Source organism: Fomitiporia mediterranea (genome assembly GCF_000271605.1).
Source record: "Fomitiporia mediterranea MF3/22 unplaced genomic scaffold FOMMEscaffold_6, whole genome shotgun sequence".
Taxonomy (NCBI): domain Eukaryota; kingdom Fungi; phylum Basidiomycota; class Agaricomycetes; order Hymenochaetales; family Hymenochaetaceae; genus Fomitiporia; species Fomitiporia mediterranea.
This window is the reverse complement of record NW_006760391.1, coordinates 1,844,590-1,859,939: the sequence shown is the minus strand read 5'-3', so window position 1 is coordinate 1,859,939 and position 15,350 is coordinate 1,844,590. Positions and strand designations below refer to the sequence as shown.

The window sequence follows — 15,350 nt, the reverse complement described above, 5'->3', positions numbered from 1 at the left end:
CTACTCTAGATCATTGTATACTACACACTTTACGGCCACACTAAAGACAACATGAACTTCGTATCCGCAATCTCCTGCTCTTCTTCAATGAGTGACTTCTTTCCCGCACCCCTCGCCTTTACATCCCTCGGTACGCTGCGAACCAGCCTTTGAATATACTCTCCGTGTCCCTCTAGTGCGTCTAAGATATCCTTGCCAGTGTCATCCTGGAAGGTATAGAACACATCAACGTCGTCCGTTGCCTGCAGCCCGGCCTTCTTGCGCAACTTCTGTACGCGATTAACGAGTTCACGCGCCAACCACTCGCCCTGGAGTTCAGGATGTACCTTCACATCCAACAGCACAACCACATCATTATCCGAATTCGAACCATACGTCTCCTCTTGATCGTCCTCCTTCTCCACATAACGCTGGACAGTCAAGTCTCCCGCAACCAGCTCGATACCATCCACAGTCAGTTTTCCCGTTTCAGTGTACGTTTTGACTGCATCACTGGACACAGATGGAAGTGCGTTCTTCACGCGCGCGAGGTCCTTTCGCAGTTTCTTCCCCAACACAGCCCAATCTGCCACCGCGCGGAACTTGACTCCCGCCCGCGTCTCGTCAGAGGTGAACTCGATGTCCCGAACGTTCAGCTCTGACTCGATGTACCGTTGTAAAGGTTTCACATCTGCCAGGTATCGTTCGTCGGAGTGGAAGATGACGAGTTCTTTCAGAGGTGTCTGTTATGCATATATTTACATATTTTTGTTTCGTCAGTGATTGTTGGTCAAAATGGTCCGGTCGAAGTATGATGTGCACGTACCTTTAAGGAAAGCGTGTATCTATCACGAATGGCCCGTGTCAATTCAATGATTATCTGCATCCGCTTGACTTGACGCTCAATAGTTTCATCGAAGTACTCTTCCTTGACCTCAGGGAATGACAGGAAATGGATAGACCGCGTATCTTCTTTCGGCTCAGAAGGGATGAAGGGTCGAAGTGACTGATAGATGTTCTCAGTCAAGAACGGCGTGTAAGAAGACTAAAAATATATTAAACACAAATCAACGACCGCACATTTGAGCGTTAATAAGGTTACCACGTACCATCGTCCGACATAGTGTAAAAAGCGTCTCAAACAGCGTATTCAAAGCCGCAATCGTATCCTCCTGCCCATCCTCACCCTTTAACCTCCGTCTATTAAACCGGACATACCAATTCGTCAACTCATCAACCAAATCCAACAACCTCGGGACAATCGTATAAAGTCTATATGCCGCCATCTCCTGACGCACAAGTTTAATCAAAGACTGACACCGCGCGAGGATCCATCGGTCCATAACGTTCGCAGACACCGGCGCATGCGGATCATACTTGAATTCCAATCCACTTGTTTTCTTGTGTAGTGCGACCTGCCCGAGGAAGAATCGGAAGGCATTTAGCCAGGGAAGGAAAACACGCGAGATGACTTCGCGGACGCCTGCTTCGCGGAAGCGTAGGTTCTCCGCGCGGGTGACCGGAGAGTTTACGAGGTACATCCTAAAACCAGTTAAGTTTTCTTCTTAGAAAGGAGTATTGGATGGTCTTGGCGGGTTTTTGCACGCACCTCGTCGCGTCCGCACCATAACGATCAATGATATCCGTAGGGTCAGGATAGTTCTTCAAACTTTTGCTCATTTTTTTCCCGTCCCTAAACAAAATACACAAAAAAAATCAATTTCGTATTGATACGATTCCATTCATGTGGTGAAACCACACTAAGCAAAACGAAGCTACTCACTCGGCAAGGACAAGCCCGGTAGTGATCAAATTCTTCCATGGTGCTTGTCCGAAAAGTAGCGTTGAAAGCACGAGAAGCGTATAGAACCATCCACGTGTTTGGTCAATACCTTCACTGACAAAATCTGCAGGGAAGGTACGTTCAAACTTTTCCTTGTTTTCGAAGGGATAGTGCTGTTGAGCATAAGGCATGCTGAGGGTGGCATAAGACACGATGATGAGATTACGGACAACATAGATGGAAGTTTAGGCTTTTGTTACCTTCCAGACTCAAACCAGCAGTCGAAGACTTCTTCGACACGTTTGAGGTCTCCCTTGCCTTGCTTTGAGGGTATCGTAATATGGTCGATCTTGTCTCGGTGCAAATCTGTGATACCTGCTACACCAGACAGTTCCTCGAGTTGTGCAATCGAACCAACTGTGACGACCTGAACAATGTAATTGATGAAAAACATATACATGTCAGTTGCATCTTTAGACTTACTTCCTCGTAATCCTCCGAGACCCAAAGTGGAATTGGAGTACCCCAATAACGATTCCGGGATACGTTCCAGTCACGAGCGTTTGCAATCCAATTTCCGAAGCGCCCTTCACCGACATATGCTGGAACCCTGAACATATCTCCTTATTAGACTGGACGAAAGGAATAAAATCCTCTAGGATGTCACTGACCATCGAGTCTCTTTATTGTTTGCTACCAGCTGATCAACCGCGCCTTGAACGCGAACAAACCACACAGGAATAGCACGGTACAAAAGAGGAGTTTTCGATCTGTTTGCAAGAATTAGAAACACAATCTATTGTCTTGTGAACTTTAGCAGGCGACCTACCTCCAACAAAATGGATACGTATGCCTATGCGTAGTGTGTCCGAGCAGTCGACCCTTCGCTTTCAAGGCCTTGATGATCTCCTTATCCGCGTCCTTGACATATATGCCCTGGAAGTCAGATACTTCTTTCGTGAAGCGCCCAATATCATCTATAGGACAAGGCGGCATCTCATCAGGCTGCACAATACCATTTGCCATTGCAATACGGTGGTCATCATCACCGAACGCGGGTGCTTGGTGTACGATACCGGTACCGTCTTCTGCAGTGACGTATTCGTCGTTGAGCACTCTGAATGCCTTATCTTCATACTGTTTCACGCATTTAAGTAATTTAAAAAAGCGCAAAGACGTGTGAAATCGCACCTTGTCTGTGAAGTATTCAAACATAGGAACATATCTCCAATCCTTCATATCCGCTCCAACAAACTCGCCGACTTTCTTGAATTTCGCCTTCTTGGGGTCTTTATACAATGTCTTGAGAAGAGCCTCATGCAGGATAAAGTTCTGCTGGTGTGCCTCGTCAAATATCTTAACATACTTATACGCAGGGTGCACACAAAGCGCAAGGTTACTGGGTAACGTCCACGGCGTCGTCGTCCACGCCAAAAGGCTCGTCGTCGGGTCATCCACAAGCGGGAACGCAACCGTCACCGCCGGGTCCTGCACCTCTCTATAATCCTCCTGCGCCTCAAAATTACTCAACGGAGTCGTACACCCCGTCGAATACGGCATCACCCTCAACCCACGATACACCAAACCCTTATCATACAACTTCGCAAACGCCCACCAGATACTTTCCATATACGATGTATCTAGCGTTCTATAACCATGGTCAAAGTCAATCCATCGAGCCATGCGCTCGACGGTCTTTTGCCATTCGTTGGCGTAGCGGAGGACGATGGCTCGACATTCGGCGTTGTATGCTGGGATACCCATGGCAAGTACGTCTTCTTTCCCTCGGATACCGAGTTTCTTGTCGATCTCGTGCTCGACGGGTAGACCGTGCGTGTCCCATCCGAATCGGCGCTCAACGTAGAACCCGGATGCGGTTGCGTGTCGAGTTACGATGTCCTATAGTCGTCCAATTCGAAGAATCATAGAATCGTATTTCCGTTCGTTCCGCAAAGCGATTGTCCGTGCAGATCCAATAATCCAATAAATAAAAGAACCCATAACCCAACATCAGCATACACCCACCACTCACAACAATCAAGAAAAAGAAATTAACTCGCCTTGATAGTCCCAGCAAGCAAATGCCCATAATGCGGCAAACCCGTCGCAAACGGCGGTCCATCATAAAACGAATACGGCGGCCTCTGCTCACTCAACTTAAGCTGCGTCCGGAACGCATCGATCTCCCGCCAGAATGCTAGCACTTTCTCCTCTTCTTTGGGGAAATGGAAGTTCGCAGAAACTATTGGTTGCGGTGTGTCATGTAGTTCCGTCATTTAAGTTCAAACAGGTTTGTGTTGTCATGAGGTGCAGAGGTAATAGTAAACGTTAGATCACATCCGTGGCGAGAATAAAGAACGAAATAACTCACTGTCGTGAGGAGGAAACGACATCTTCCTTAATCAACAGAATAACCTGGCTTTCTATACCAAAAGCTTTTGAGGACAGCGATGGCGTGAATCTATGAATAAGAGGGGCCTAGTAGTAGACTCTTAAGTGCACTGAAGTTTTGACTCGACTTGACTTGCGAGGAAAGGTATTGAAATTCTCTTGATTGTAATCTCATTATGTAACACCTTCCCCTTACTGACGATATTGCAACTAGAACTACAGTAGAAAATGTCTTATTGCATCACATCATAATGCATAAATGGCATAATGCATAGACTTTTGGCCAGACCAAAAACTCAGGTTCTCAGCCAAAATGTATTGTCATAATGTATAAATTGTATAATGCATTGGGTTTAGCCCTCTCCCAACATTATGCAATAAGACATTTTCAACTGTACTTTCGAAATTACAGCGCTTTGCATTTGTAATGGCACTAGGCTACTTCCTAACAGTGTAACACCTTCCACTTGTTTTCAATACAATACAATTTTTCTGGACTCAATTCTCATCCAAATTTGCTGAAATCAATGCCTAAATTTATATTAGGATATATTGAATTCATTACATTTTTGAAAATAAAAAGATAACTGTCAAATTATAATTTAGAAAGTTCTGTTCAATGTGTTATGTAATCCAAGAAGTTCTATTCATTATAATTGTATTATAAAAGTTACTACAGTGACAGAGGTGTATTTATAATATGAATCTCAGGTTTTGTAGAGAAAAACTTCAGAATGCAATTTATACAAAGGTTGAAAGTCTTTCAATCACAAGAAATTTTGCGAAGTCCCACATGTCACATGATAAACTGTTTCAATCTCTCTCTCACATCACAAAAAGACCCACGACTTGGGCCGCGAGTATACAAGGCACGTGATGAAATATTTCGGCTGTTTGTTCATTGTGAGAATCTCAGTCCTGTCCAGTGTTATGCCACCCTGCAGAGCCTCTGGCACCAAGAGCACACAGAATGTTCTCGTGTCTCAGTTATCCATAGTCCTTGGAGGCGAGACATGCCTTTGCACCCCATCATCTTGGATCTGTACAACGCACAAAAACTAGTTGATCGATGAAAAAGTTGCTTGACCTCGAAAATGATGTTACGTCCTCATGCCAGGGAACATTCTGGATCGTTCAGCCATACGAAATCTCCCAAGGGATCGATCGATAAGTACTTGTGAGCGCTGAAAAGCAATACACATGCTTTGCTCCTCAGAATCTATCAAGGTGGCTCGTGCTTCTCGGGTACTATTTAATCCTCATAACCTGGGGATTACGGACAAGATACTGGCCTGCATCATTTCCCTCTTGTTCCAGTATCTCGTTACAAGGTATGATTCAAGACAAGTTCTCTTTCATTATAAATTGCAGTTGTCTATTCTAAAGGCGGACGGATTGCATGCCATGGCTGAACAAACTAACCGAGCGTAACTTTTTCCCTTCTGATTACAGATTGATATTAACAGCTATTGCATTCAGAATCTCAACGTCGCCATCCTCGGCATGGCCGTCCAAAAATCTCTGTCATGATGGACGTTCAGTGGTTGTTTATTATAGACAATGAAGAAGCACACCTCCATCAAGATAGCGAGTACGACTTGAATGGGGTAGGTTGCATCCCCTCCATGGTGTACTAATTCAGTACCTATGGTATCGATGAGTTTGGTTGCTAGCATGTCCCTCGCCTCCTGGAAGACATCGATGACTGCACCGTCGAGGGCGTCTCCGAAGCCGTTTCGCATAGCTTGGCGAAGGTTTCGCAGTGTCTCGTTTACGTTATTGATCGATTCCAGGAGTACCTGGATTCTGCCGGGGATGTCATAGTTTCCCTCGGACTCCAATGCAAGAGGCACAGCAACGAAGTCGTTACCTGTTATTTGAACTTCGAACAGACGGAGGGCATCGCCCTCCTCGGCGGGTGCATCCTGCGAACCGGCGTAAATATTGTGGACGGATATGGTGAATTCATCACGTACCCAGATATACCAATCGTGTTGGTCATTGTCATCAGGGAGGCCAACTGGCTCCATACGAGGTGCCGGAGGCACTGGAACGATATCAGCCTCAGGCTGGAAAAGAGGTGCCTCAAATTGATGAAAGAAGTCCATCCTGAACGGCAAGTTCTGGGGGAAATGCAAAGGAGCTAGGGCGGTGATGGTGGATGAGAGTGAAGAGCAAATGAACAATTAGACCCCACTTTATATGTGAATCACGGGAACAGCGCGGGTTCTTGGTGGCTTTGGAAGGATGGAGCCACGAAAGCAACACTAACATGACGCGTTCTGACGCATTGCTCGTTCGTGGCTACGATTCATAGCGGATCCCCTGACATTTCTTTTTTGGTGTATATTGGCATTGACTGGACGGCGAGTTCCACAGCTTTATATCTCCGTAACAGCCGAACGTGCATACAGCTATTGCAGAGGTGCCCGCGTACTCATAATTTCGGTAGTTTGTCTTTACGGCCTTTCCAGATTTATCTCCACGAAGCGACCTTTGAAGCTTCTCTGTTTTTGACGTTTCTAACCCTCATTGTTTAACGCTTGTGCAAAGCAGACCGTGGTTCACTTGTATATCATACAGTAGACGCATTCAATTCAAGGACTCGTTATAATCCGAGTTATATTGTGAGCTACTAAGGATGTGAAATTGAGCCTGAGTGTCACTAGAAGCTTGTTGAAAGGCAGAACCTTTGTTTTCCGCTTAACATGGCTCTTATTCTTACGCCAAATACACCAGCCACTCTCTACTCTGGGCTCCGGTTCCACTCATATTATATTCGTCTCGTACGCAATCTTGTCGGAAAGTCAGCCAATTTTGGCATTCATCTTCTCTTCTGCATGTGAACTTTGAACTAGTTAAGTTCACAACGTTTAGAAGCAACAGACTATAAACTGAAAGGCTCCCAGAACCGAAGCCTACCTGCTAGTATCGCATATTGATCCAGATCAACCAATGGTCCAATCCTAATGAGGCTTTGTGATGCGATACGATACATGCTACTTACTAAACGCATTTACAAATCCGACGGGCAGTATCGGAATACCATCCTATCAATGCATAATAGTCCTTGAACAGAGTCAATAAAAAATACTATCTATCCACTTCAGAGCAACTCAATAGCAATGACTGCAACTGTTCCTACTACTGCTCGTACAGTGGTTCTTCAGAACTACGTCTCAGAGCAGCATGGCCTGGACCTCCTTCTGGCACCTTTGCCGTCAAGGAGGTCCCCGTTCCTAACCCCATCCCAGAGGATTCTCTTCTCGCTCAAACAATCTATCTCTCTAATGAGTCGGGGCTCCGATCCTCTTGGTGAATATATTGCAGAGCCGTTGGGAACGTTGCCCTTCGATTTGCGAAGAAAGTCATAGCAGTTAAGCATGTCGTCGGAATTGCTGGCCCGACGAGAATGCAAGTGGCTGAAGAGTATCGGAGCGGATGACGCAGTTAATTACAAAAGCCTAACATTTGTTGAAGACCTAAAGAAAGCAACCCCCGACAAGGTTGACTTGTGAGTAACCTGAAGCTGAGCTGGGTCGATAGTAATAATGGGACACGCTACAGATTCTTTGATAACGTTGGCGGGTCGATTTTGGACGAGGTGATGATGCGTATGAATCCTCACGGTGCCATATCTATCGTGGAAGAATGGCTCGTACGTTCCTGTCCGCTCCTTCAAAAATGGCGACTGAATGCTCTTGTGAAGATATGAAAGACCTACAGGGACCAGTCTTCGTGCATAATTACGGGTAAATACTCGTCAACAGGTTGTTACTGGAGGGCTTCGCGCTCTTTGACTTCGTCAATCACATTGACAAGGCCGAAGAGGCGCTTAGTTAGCCTTAGTACTTCTGCGGCGGCCGCGAACAAGCTTGTAGTGAATAGTGCAGAAACTGTTGTTGACGTCCATGGAAAAGTCGAAGAGATACCGAGTATTTGGAACGGGTTGTTCACAGGCATGAACACTGGAAAGCTGGTTACGAAGCTGGCAGACTGAAGCTGAGTAGAGATACGAATAATGCAATACCTGGAAGGAATACTTACCGTCCATGACCACGGGAATTCGAAGATCGACAGACTCGAAAAAATACTTGTATTTGCGAGAAGATGTCTCTCAGTACATAGGCTCGTCCCCACTGTGACCAATACCTGTACAATATATGAAAAATGTGTGATGAGACAGACCTATTTGTGTATTCAACACTGAAAAACAGAGGTGTGGGATTGTTGCCTATATGCTCCCACAGTCACATGTCTTTCTGTGCACGATGCAGATGCGGAATTATATCCAAACATGGTCATTGGGCATACTACTACTAGTAGTGATCTTTACTTATGGCCTGTTACCACACTGTTCGACACGACAAAACGCAAATGTGCAATTCTCTGGCCTCGGGCCGATATCCGAGAAGTTCCTGCGCGACGCACGTGATGAGAGACGACTGTTTTTGTTCCTCCAAAACTGAGATTCTCATTTTCAATTGCTTTTTAAGTATGACACCGTCGCAGTCCTGCAATACCATCTCGATGCAGAGTTGCTGGCCAAAGAGCATACCGTATATCCTCATTTCTCGGTTAGCCATGGATTTTAAATAAAATTTTGGAGGCGAGTCATGCATTTGCACCCTATCGCATCAGATCTTTTCAACAGATACATGCAAGTCGATCGATGAAAGAGTTGCTCGAATCCGATTACGGGTGGAGTTACGTTCCTCATGTTCAGAAATTCCATGATTCGTTCTAATTAATCTCTACCGGATCAATGACTATTGGCGAATACTGAAAGACAATACACCTTTGAGCCTCAGAATCAATCAAGGTGGCTCATGCTACACGGGCACTATTTAATCCTCATGACCTTCAAGAGTATGGGTATGGTACTGGCTCTCATCACTCCCTCTCTTGCTTTCGCCAGGCGTTGCGTCTGTGCATGACATAAAATTAGGGTAAGTCTTGTTATACAACACAATTACACGTCCTAAAGGCGAGCAGTTGATTGTTATTAACAGAACAAGCCAACCCCAACAGCATTTTTCCCATATAACTACACGATGATGCTTCTAACTATCGCATTTAGGACTTGAACGTCGCCATCCTCGGCATGGCCGTCCAAAAATCTCTGTCATGATGGATGATTGGTAGGTATTTGTTATAGATAACAAAGAGGCATACCTCCATCAGAATGGCAAGCAGGACTTGATTGGAGTAGGTCGTGTCCCCTTCACGGTGAGCTAATGCTCTACTGACAGTATCGATTAGTTCGATTGCAAGCCTGTTTCTCATCTCCTGGCAGACGTCAATGGCTGCACTATCGAGGTCGTTTCTCAAGCCATTTCGCACATCTTGGCGAAGGTATTGTACTATCTCGGTTGCCGCCTTGACTGTGTCCAGGAGCTGCTGGATCATGAGGTTTTCATAGTGGTCCTCAGGCTCGGGGATCCGAGGTGGTGCGATGACGCCGTCATCTACTATTTGAGCATCACTCTCCAGGGCCATATCCTACGACTATAGTGTGAATGTTGTGGATGATTATGGTGGAATCCATCACGTACCCAGATGTACCAGTTGTGCCCCTCATCGTCTCTAGGGAGCTCAATCGGCCTCATCTGTGGGGCAGGAGGCACTGGTACGACGTCCTCTATGGGGAATTCAAACAAGGCCTCGAGTGGTTCGAAGTTCATTGGGTATGCAGAATACGTCTTGCGACAAACGCAAAGCGGATGGGGCAGGTGATGGTGGATGAGGATGAAGAGTGAATGGACAATTAGGTTCTACTTTATATGTGTGGATCACGGGTACGGTGCGGGTCCTTGGTGGCTTTGGAAGGATAGAGCCACGAAGGACAACACCAACATGACATGTCTTTACGCGTCGCCGACTCGTGACCGCGATTCATAGCGGGTCTCTCGGTGTTTCTGTTTTGTGTATTATCTGACATTCGCAACTGACTTTTGGCTTTTAATTGTCATTACTGCATGCGCTAGACGACACGCACCACTGCTTAAAATTACCTTTATGTTCGATACAAAACAGAGAACCTTTCGCTTTACATTGCAACTTTCCGTACTAAAGGCAAGTGAGTTGTATGGCATAGAGTTCCAATTCCGCTCGGTTCCCCCGTTACTTGGCCTGCAGCAATCGGCCGCGTCGTACAAGTTGGCGGCAACGAAGCGAACTGACAATATAAATAAGGTTGGAGATATTGTCCAGGTATTGCGATCTTACTGGGCAGATTATGCTGTTGTGAAGAAAAGACATGGTAAAACTGAGAAAGTAGGTTCTACAGTCCAAGCTAAGTACCAGAGTTTGTGAAGCTTATCCTTGATTCATAATATTAATCCTAGAGAAATACCCGGCATTCCCACCAGTGCAATATTTAGGCGGCGTTTGAGTATATCTGGTGCTACGGCATATTGGGCGTTGAAAGATATGTTGAAGCCTAAGGCGCCCCGTACGCTCGTCATAAGCGGAGCCGCAGGATCAGTATCATAATAAGGCAAAAGATTTTTTTGTTGACCATGTTACAGAGCTGTCGGGAACGTTGACCCTCAATTCGCAAAGAAAGGTTTGGGGGGTTAAACGTGTTGTTGGAATTGCTGGCACGGACGAGAAAATGCAAGTGGCTGAAGAGTATCGGGGCTGACGACGCAGTTAATTACAGGAGAGCCTGACGTTTTTCAAAGACCTGAAGAAAGCAACTCCCCCGACAAAGTTGACTTGTGAGTAACCCAAAACTAAATTGTGTTGGCACTAATAATGTGGCATTCCACAGATTCCTTGATAACGTTGGCGGATCCATCTTGGACGAGGTGATGATGCGTATGAATCCTTACAGAGCCATATGTATCGTCGGAATCCTGGCTCGTGAGTCCTCTCTAGCTGTGTTTTCAAATATGTTAATTGAATATCTCTGTAAAAGACATAAAAGACTCTGAGCAAGGCACGTGATGTATCCATTCGACTTTTTGTCTCTCAAAGACACAAACTGAGAATCTTCATTACCAATACCAATGCAAAGCACAGCACTTCTTAGGTAGTCCTCATGTATAATGCAAATTTCTTGTATATATGCAAGTAACAAGGGAAAATCCAAACACAGGAGCCCAGCTCCATTACCCATCACCAACAACGCAAGACATGTGTGAATGAATATACAGCAGAACAATCTCTATTAACGTATGCATTCGTGCATCTGTGCATCATCATTCATTATCCATCTATAGCTCAGCAGCTTCATCTTATTCAAAACTGGTGGGTGGCGTTCATGTATGCAACGTCGCCGGTACTGGAAACCTGAAACCTACCAAGCCTGCATGCATGCATGACGTGGCAGGACGCGGGGATCATTTTTACGGCAAAGTGGAATCGCTTCTCTTCGTTAACAGCCGTAATTGACAGGATGCTGCTCTGTTCAGGGATGATGTTATGGCACAAACGTAGCGAGGAAGGGTGGTAAGGTATGATGTGATTGGCGGACAACGAGGACGGTGGCAATTAATTGTAGGGTTGATATGTGAATGCGTGTGCAGCTGTGGGGGGGGGGGGTATCGGAAATACGGAGAGAGCATGTCAAAGATCCAAATGCATGAGGAAGCATGTCTGTACATTGACGATCGTGTCGAAAAGATATAAATCGGTGTCGTGTCGGTGTTCGATGTGCTTTGCACTATTGGTCGTAGATTGTGACGAAGAAAGAAGCGCAGAAGTCACTCGGAACTTAGAAGAAGATCCCCATGCTATCAACCGCCGTCGTCCAAAACCCTTTCCTCAATTACGGCAACATTTTCTCCACTCCGTCATCGTTCAGGATTAACACCAGGAATTAGATCGTGACTTTTAGAAGAGATGCAAGAGGTCCTATGACTCCAAAGTAGATGATGCCGACGATGAGTTTGATGATGCAGGCGAGGCACTATTCGCCTCGCGGTATGCCATCGCGCGTTCCACCCAGCCCCGCATGTCAACCTCTCGTGTTCGATCCTCGAGAAGAAAGGGGTGTTCCTATCGATAAAAGCATTTATATCACGGAAATAGAGATGGAATGGAAGCATTGATAAACTCACCAGCATCTCGGAATACGTAGCCCGTCCTGAAGGCTCTTTCACGAGACACCTTCGTACGAAGTCCTGAGCTTGATCCGAATACTCGTCGGATAATTCGGGAGGTGGTCCATGAACAATCGCTGTCAATTGAGCAAAGACATTCGAGTACGTTTCCGGTGGATACGGATATCGCCCCATCGAAATCTCAATGATAGATAGACCAAGTGACCATACGTCAGAAGACACGGTGTACGTCCCCAAGTTATTTTGGGATTCGCCCTTGATGCGCTCGGGAGCCATGTAAGATTGGCAGCCAATGTTTGTTTTTGCAAGGGACTTCTCAAGTTGCCCCGAGACACCGAAGTCGCAAAGTTTGATTTGGCCCTTCCTATTGACGAGGACATTCGTCGGCTTCACGTCACGATGGATAATCTGTAATTCGTCCTTAAGGAATTTGAGACCCCGAACCATTTTGTGCGTAATGCGTGCAAGGACGTCTTCTGGAACACCTGCCACTTGGAGGGTATCGAGCGAACCAGCGTCCATGTACTCCATGCAATAGTAAACACAGGATTCAATGAAGAAGGCACCGTAGAATTCCACAATCTCGTCCGAGATAGCGCGATGTAGAATATCTAGCTCCATTAGGATGGCATTCAGTTTTGCATCGTCCAATTCTAACCGTATTTCCTACAATAACGTTAGCACACTATCCTTGGTTATTGGCGCTCGACGCATCTGACTAACCTTCATAGCCATAAGAACGTTCGTCGGTTTGTGCAAGACCTTTTTCACGGTTCCATAATTTCCGTGACCTAATTCTTCTAGTAACTGCATTTGAGACATGTTGATTGCAAAAGATGAGCCATTTGAGAAGTCTACGCCCGCGGCATGCAGAACCGCCTTGCCGGTGAAATTAAGTGCACCGGAGGGATCACTATCAAGAGATACAATACAACATACACAGCATCAGTGATACCCTCAAATGCCTCAAAGGGATACATGACAAAGGAAGTAAAAACTCACACAATTTTATCGAAGTTAGAGAAGGGACTGCCAGAGCCAGCGGGAGGGCGTCGGACAGGCATCTCATCTCGCGCGGCAAGGGGAACACCTTGTCCGAGGCCTGCACCACTAGCACCGCCTCCTCCCTCGGGCCCGATAATATCCCGAATGTTGAAGTTTGGACGTGTGCGTCGTGCAGCGAGACCACTGCGGGCGGAAGGTGGCGAGCCTGGAGGTGGGGGCGAGGACTGGAAGTTGCGGAGGAGACCAGGGTGGGCGGCGGGTTGGTGGACTGCACCAGATGCATTTGCTGCGGACGATTGCTGGTTTGCGCGGTTGGCCATCTGCGGAGACGAGGGCGGAACGTGTTAGATGTGATGCGGGGGCACATGGCGAGCCGGAGGCCAAAAGGGCTCAGGTAAAGAAAAACACATACGGCGGCCATCTTTGCCTGAAGTGAGGGCGGAATGCGGGGTGCGGCTGGTCCACCACGTGCAAGGGAGCCGAGGGTGCTGCCACGAGAGGACTGGGGCTGGGGAGCGCCGTTCATGGTTGTCGCCGGGGTAGCGGTGTTGCTAGAGGAAGGAGGTGGGTCAGAGAGGGAGCGATGCGGTATGGTATTATCGGAGGAGTGGTCGTCCATGGATGATGGATGCGGGCGATATAGCCAAAAAGTGACGTTAGGCGAGCATACTTGGACCGTCACGTGCACAGGGCTAGCACAGGCGTACTGCCGCGTACAAAAAATTACTGGACAGCTTTACTTACATCCGAGGTTGTCCTATAGGCTGCGAAGGACAGAACAGAGAACAGATGCTTGCGAAGAGTGACTAGTAGTTCTTGTAATGGTCGACCTGCATCGTCATCTAGACCAGCTCAATCCTATATACGCCGGCGGAGCTGCCAGTACGTCCACTCACCTCATCAGCGATGACGACGACACTTTGCTCACTAACATCATCTGACCCCATCTTCCGTGTCTTCTTGCCAGTCCTCGCTGCTCTCATCCTCGCCCTCGCCCGCTTCGGCACCTCTCCCCGCAAATCACACCCAGCCATGACCCTTTCCGTCAGGTGGGGCCGTGAAAAGTGCGTTCCCTCTCTCAATCTTCCGTGCCGTGTAAAATTCACGCGTTCTTATCATCGTTCTCCTCTATGGCGTCAGGCTCCGTGTCCCCATCCCCGCTCCCGATACCAAACTCGGCACGCTCCGCGCCATCCTCGCCGAGCAGACAGGCCTCCCGCCAACATCATTCAAGCTCATCCATGCTGGCGCCATCATGAAAGACGACAACGCTCCGCTCTCCGCCTACGGCCTCCGCAGCGGAAGCAGGATCGCTCTTATCGACGGCGGCGCCAACGCACACACTCTCGTCCCTCCACCAGCTGAAGAACCCGCGGCACAGACGAAGCCGACGACCGAGGAAGGCACGATTGCCGTAATCCGCGACGAGCTCAAGCAAGTGCAAGATCGGATTGTACCCGCTCTAGACGCGTTCCTCACAGTCATTTCTCCTGCTCCACCTTCCGCCTCGGCTCCTTCTTCGGCACCCGAAGGCGGCGTTCCTTCATCCACGTCCACAGAGACTGCCGCTGCTCCTCAGCCAACCGTCCCCGCACCTCCTCCCTCTAGTTTCCTACCAGACGTCGAGGCTGAGCATCGACGACTCGGCGAAGAGCTCCTCCAATCTCTCCTGCGGCTCGACGTCCTCACTCTAGACGGCGCATGGTCCTCAGCACGTACAGAGCGTAAAACCGCAGTAAAGACCGTCCAAGCCTTGTTAGACCGTCTAGATGGCGGTTGGCGTGAACGAACAGAACGCCTCACCTCCACTCAGCAACAGCAAAAGGTCCAGTGATCCATTCGCTCGTTCGAATCTATTCTGGCTAGAACTTCGCGAGGTGTATTTATCTGGTTTGCATGCATGTCATTTATATCCCGGTAATTATAATTACTACATATAGAGTTTCTCTCTGTTTCTCTCCGGCGCCTACATCTCATCTAATACCACCACATGAACGGAATCTGAGCAATACCATATTACCAATGTACACGTTCATCTCGACAAGGGAAGTGCAGTAACATGAACGCTCCACCTATCGCCCGGATTCCGACGAGTTCGATGCCGTAGAATGTGAGTCTAGACC

At 47.4% G+C, this 15,350-nt stretch overlaps 7 protein-coding genes across 7 annotated transcripts; 3 read left to right on the top strand and 4 right to left on the bottom strand.

Moving 5' to 3' along the window:
* Positions 1-29: 29 nt before the first annotated feature.
* FOMMEDRAFT_84485 (isoleucine-tRNA ligase) lies at positions 30-4,155 on the bottom strand (the record flags this gene model as incomplete). The annotated part of the gene is made up of 13 exons (XM_007266543.1): positions 30-722; positions 806-1,024; positions 1,089-1,521; positions 1,589-1,672; positions 1,763-1,954; positions 2,023-2,189; positions 2,246-2,372; positions 2,434-2,532; positions 2,592-2,899; positions 2,954-3,661; positions 3,788-3,789; positions 3,819-4,004; positions 4,134-4,155. The coding sequence occupies 13 exons, from the start codon at positions 4,153-4,155 to the stop codon at positions 30-32; spliced, it is 3,240 nt and encodes a 1,079-aa protein (XP_007266605.1).
* Positions 4,156-5,599: 1,444 nt separating this feature from the next.
* On the bottom strand, positions 5,600-6,261 carry FOMMEDRAFT_156256 (uncharacterized protein; the record flags this gene model as incomplete). The annotated part of the gene is made up of 3 exons (XM_007266542.1): positions 5,600-5,674; positions 5,728-6,078; positions 6,130-6,261. 3 exons carry the CDS (start codon positions 6,259-6,261, stop codon positions 5,600-5,602), a joined length of 558 nt encoding a protein of 185 aa, XP_007266604.1.
* A 1,275-nt stretch (positions 6,262-7,536) lies between these two features.
* On the top strand, positions 7,537-8,153 carry FOMMEDRAFT_156255 (uncharacterized protein; the record flags this gene model as incomplete). Its single annotated transcript, XM_007266541.1, has 3 exons — positions 7,537-7,667; positions 7,721-7,811; positions 7,872-8,153. The coding sequence occupies 3 exons, from the start codon at positions 7,537-7,539 to the stop codon at positions 8,151-8,153; spliced, it is 504 nt and encodes a 167-aa protein (XP_007266603.1).
* A 1,047-nt stretch (positions 8,154-9,200) lies between these two features.
* Positions 9,201-9,837, bottom strand: FOMMEDRAFT_156254 (uncharacterized protein; the record flags this gene model as incomplete). Its single annotated transcript, XM_007266540.1, has 3 exons — positions 9,201-9,275; positions 9,329-9,655; positions 9,709-9,837. The coding sequence occupies 3 exons, from the start codon at positions 9,835-9,837 to the stop codon at positions 9,201-9,203; spliced, it is 531 nt and encodes a 176-aa protein (XP_007266602.1).
* A 575-nt stretch (positions 9,838-10,412) lies between these two features.
* Positions 10,413-11,104, top strand: FOMMEDRAFT_156253 (uncharacterized protein; the record flags this gene model as incomplete). Its single annotated transcript, XM_007266539.1, has 6 exons — positions 10,413-10,429; positions 10,501-10,607; positions 10,684-10,786; positions 10,840-10,875; positions 10,929-11,020; positions 11,076-11,104. 6 exons carry the CDS (start codon positions 10,413-10,415, stop codon positions 11,102-11,104), a joined length of 384 nt encoding a protein of 127 aa, XP_007266601.1.
* Positions 11,105-12,013: 909 nt separating this feature from the next.
* Positions 12,014-13,547, bottom strand: FOMMEDRAFT_84695 (kinase-like protein; the record flags this gene model as incomplete). Its single annotated transcript, XM_007266538.1, has 4 exons — positions 12,014-12,157; positions 12,220-12,888; positions 12,946-13,135; positions 13,225-13,547. The coding sequence occupies 4 exons, from the start codon at positions 13,545-13,547 to the stop codon at positions 12,014-12,016; spliced, it is 1,326 nt and encodes a 441-aa protein (XP_007266600.1).
* Positions 13,548-13,746: 199 nt separating this feature from the next.
* On the top strand, positions 13,747-15,234 carry FOMMEDRAFT_140708 (uncharacterized protein). Its single transcript, XM_007266537.1, has 3 exons — positions 13,747-14,069; positions 14,124-14,291; positions 14,368-15,234. The coding sequence occupies exons 2-3, from the start codon at positions 14,134-14,136 to the stop codon at positions 15,059-15,061; spliced, it is 852 nt and encodes a 283-aa protein (XP_007266599.1). The 5' UTR covers positions 13,747-14,069; positions 14,124-14,133; the 3' UTR covers positions 15,062-15,234.
* Positions 15,235-15,350: the final 116 nt, after the last annotated feature.